Source organism: Aplysia californica, unplaced genomic scaffold, assembly GCF_000002075.1.
Source record: "Aplysia californica isolate F4 #8 unplaced genomic scaffold, AplCal3.0 scaffold00683, whole genome shotgun sequence".
Classification (NCBI taxonomy): domain Eukaryota; kingdom Metazoa; phylum Mollusca; class Gastropoda; order Aplysiida; family Aplysiidae; genus Aplysia; species Aplysia californica.
The window spans coordinates 213,287-216,812 of record NW_004797953.1 but is presented as its reverse complement, the minus strand read 5'-3'; the positions used below and the strand labels follow the sequence as shown (position 1 = coordinate 216,812).

The window sequence follows — 3,526 nt, the reverse complement described above, 5'->3', positions numbered from 1 at the left end:
CCCCCCGCCCAACCAGTCCGGAATCGAACTCAGGTCTCCTCCAGGCGTAACGAAGAGTCTAGCCTTTACACTTAAGACGCTGGTCGATTTAGTCTAAGCTTCCACAGAACAGAAATGCATAATATGCATGTAAGCAAAACAAAGGAAGCACTCCACGCATCAAGTCTACTGTGCAACTTCTCCGTAAAATCATTGGCATCTAAAAATTAAAAATAGTTTGACTCTTTCCTGTTGCACGAGAGTTCGTTTCCCGAAGGGGAAATCTGTAGTTTAAGAAAGAGTTTTACGGTACTTGCAACACAGTAATTAATTGTCATATATTATATAAGTGCCGAATATTAGAAGTGTTACAAGAGAGTAACAAACATAAAAAGTGGGAGGGGAGATCGGAAGGACGTTAGATTGATAGAAAACAAGGAGCCAAACACACCAGGGCAACCGCCAAAAACCCATAATTCTGTTCTATTGAGCATCTCCGTCATTCTGCTGGGATGTTTGATCCCACTGCGTGGTCGGTTCGCGTGTGCTTTGATGCGGTTGGCTCCTTCTTTCCTATCGAATATCTGTCGTACTTATCCCTCCTCTTTTTTTTTTACTTGTACGTAACTACGTATAGTAACACTTCTTATATTAGGCACTTATATGACTTAACTGTGTTGCAAGTGTAGCAAAACTCTATCTAAACAAAATATTATTATCTCACTAAGCCAGAGTTGATCTTGGCAGACAGAGTAGAATAGAAGCAGCCTCCAACCCACCCCAACCTCAGTCCCCGCTACGGATCTAAATGGCGTTTACAGAGACCTGTACCTGTATTACCTGTCCTGGGCAACAACGTCATTGCACTCCGGGCAGGTCCATAAGTGCTCAGTTCCCCCCAGCACCAAAGCGCGCAAGGTATCCATACTAATTGTGGCTGTCTGATTATGGCGACGTCTTTCCTTTCCAGATAATCGTCCCTTTCTTCCTTCTCCCCTCTCTATCCCCATTTCCCGCATTCTAATGATTGCGTGGCGTTCTGCTGTCTCCTTGTCTTCTTCCTCCCGCAACTTTTTCTCCAGGGTCTTCAACACTTCTCCTTTGTCAAATTTCACCTCACCTCAACCACGGCACTGCCTGCCAGCCTATCAGCCTCCTCGTTGCCTTTCACCCCAGAGTGCCCAGGACAGAATATCCACGTGATGGCTCTAAGTGATGAGTGTTGTATGGGGTTCATCCATTCACTCCGAAGAAGCCCTTTCTCAACCCTTCGCAAGATGCTCTGGGAGTCCGTGACAATGATGAGATGAGTTGTTCTTGGTCTTGTATTATGAAGCCATCCAAGCGCTCTTATTACGGTCTCAATCTCCATTTTCGTGCTTGAAGTTGTTCTTTCTATGGCCCCTGACATGCCATGAACCTTTTTGTTCCCACTGTACACCACAAAACCCCATCCACTTCTCTCACCCCTCCTGACTGATCCATCCGTATAGATCACTGGGTCCTCTGGCTTGGAATGCTCCTCAATTAACTGTCGTATATCATTTTCGTTAATGACAGCAGCACATTCCCGTCTTTCACGACCTATAGTGATGTGAACGTTGGCCAGGCTTCTGCAATCGGGGCTCAGTTCAAACCACCCCTTTCCACAGCAGATTTCATCGATGCCACAAACTTTCCTCAAGGAGTCTTCGGCTTCTGCCATCCATGAGCTGCCCCGTTTGATCCTGTTTCCTTTGATGCTGCCCAGGTTGTCATGCAAAGGGTGCCTCGGGTCTCCCAAAACATTCAAGTACAGCTTTGCCTGTGCCACCTTACGCCTCACTCTGATGCGGGCTGGGTCAACGATGTATCTCATACAGACAACATGGGTGTCCTTTGTGCAACCTAGAACGGCTCTCATAGCTGCATTCTGTACTCTCTCCAACCTGTCTATCTGAGTCTTGGACAGGGAGAGAACGCCTAGCCCATAGTCAATGACTGACAGAACCACCAGCTGCATTAGGAGGAAAAGAACTCTCTGTTGAATTCCCGCTGAAGCCAAGGTCTTCACTACATTGATGCCCTTCTGAGCCCTGACAGCAACATTGTCAATATGTCCTCGGAACGAAAGAAGGTGTCCTGTCCAGAGTGATTCCCAGGTACTTCAGCTCATGCTGTCTGTCTATGAGAAAGTGGTCAAACACAATTGGAGGCGTAGGATCTTTCACAATACGGTTGTTGAGTGAGCACCAGATGACCTGTGCTTTGTCTGGGTTGATGACTGCATTGTATTCCTCGCACCAATCTGCGACCTTGTTCAGCCTGTCCTGTAGCATCTGTCCAACCGCTAGCCTATCGCGACCTTGTCTGTAGACCATCAAATCATCTGCAAATGTGAGGATTCTTCCTGCTCCACTTACACCGATTCTGGCAATTTTGGATGTGTTGAACAGAACCGGTGATAATGCTGATCCTTGTGGCAGTCCTGAGGCAATAACTACTGGGTCTGACATCCATCGCCCACTTCTCAGCACCACCTTCCTCTCAAACAGAGCTTCGGAGATCCATTGTATCAACCAGGGGTCAACATCCATTTCCATCAGGAGATCCATGAGCTTGCCGTAATCAACTCGGTTTACAGAGACTTGCAACATTAATAATTTATTACTGCGATTAATAATATATATACATTTCATGGTACTAAGCCGATTTAAGCGTTTATTTTATTCACATTATTAATATGTCTCGGGTGGTGGAAGTGTGCCAGTGGTAGGTTCTACTTGCTTTCTTTCCCTCTTTTGTGTCTGTCAATCTGTCTTGCTTCTTTCTTACACTATGTGACTCTATTGTGTCGATGTTCTTCTGTTAAATCAAGTTCAAACTAAAAATTCATATTATGACTTTGTATCTTTTACACCATAAATAACCAACAACTCACCGAAACTTCCAAGAATTCCTCCCAGGTCCCATGAAACCCATCAGCGGCTATTTTGGTTTCGTTGAGGAGACGATACCATGACGTCATCGCATCTTTCGGGTTCCTCATCACGTAGATCAACTTGACTTTTCCTTCTCGAATTTTCTTCGGCAGATGCGTCATTCTCATGTGTGACGTAATCACTTTAGGGGAGGGGAGGCTGTTTATCCTGGACTCTGCCTCAGCTCCCATAAACTCCAGGGTTCTGAACATTTGATCGTCTCTATCGTCACGCATCTCCTGCTTCATGATGTGGCCCACAATCTCAAACACCCAGTGGTTTCCGGAGCGGAGAAACCCGGATGACATGATGTCACCTTCGCCCAAGTTCGCGTTCTGGATCATTTCGAACATCTTGTCACTGTCTTGCACTGTGTCCAGTCTGGAATACGGCACACCATCGTACAGCCCGTTGTTGACGGTTTTCAAAACCTCCCGGCCTCTAGCCAGAACGTCTTCTCGCAGGTAGGACATGGCGACTTATAGTTTACCTGAAAAACAAATTGTGATACATGAGGTGAAAATAGATACGTGTTGTTTATTTTAAAATCGTAAGAAGAAGAAGAAGAAGAAGAAGAAGAAGAAGAA

The 3,526-nt window shown here is 45.8% G+C and overlaps 1 protein-coding gene across 1 annotated transcript in view; it reads right to left on the bottom strand.

Moving 5' to 3' along the window:
- Positions 1-3,457, bottom strand: part of LOC101859735 (sulfotransferase 1A1) — a 6,155-nt gene extending 2,698 nt beyond the window's left edge. The window contains exon 1 of the mRNA XM_005108362.3: positions 2,900-3,457. Within this exon, the coding sequence (XP_005108419.1) occupies positions 2,900-3,412 (513 nt within the window). The 5' untranslated portion in view covers positions 3,413-3,457. The remainder of the gene's footprint in view (positions 1-2,899) is intronic.
- Positions 3,458-3,526: the final 69 nt, after the last annotated feature.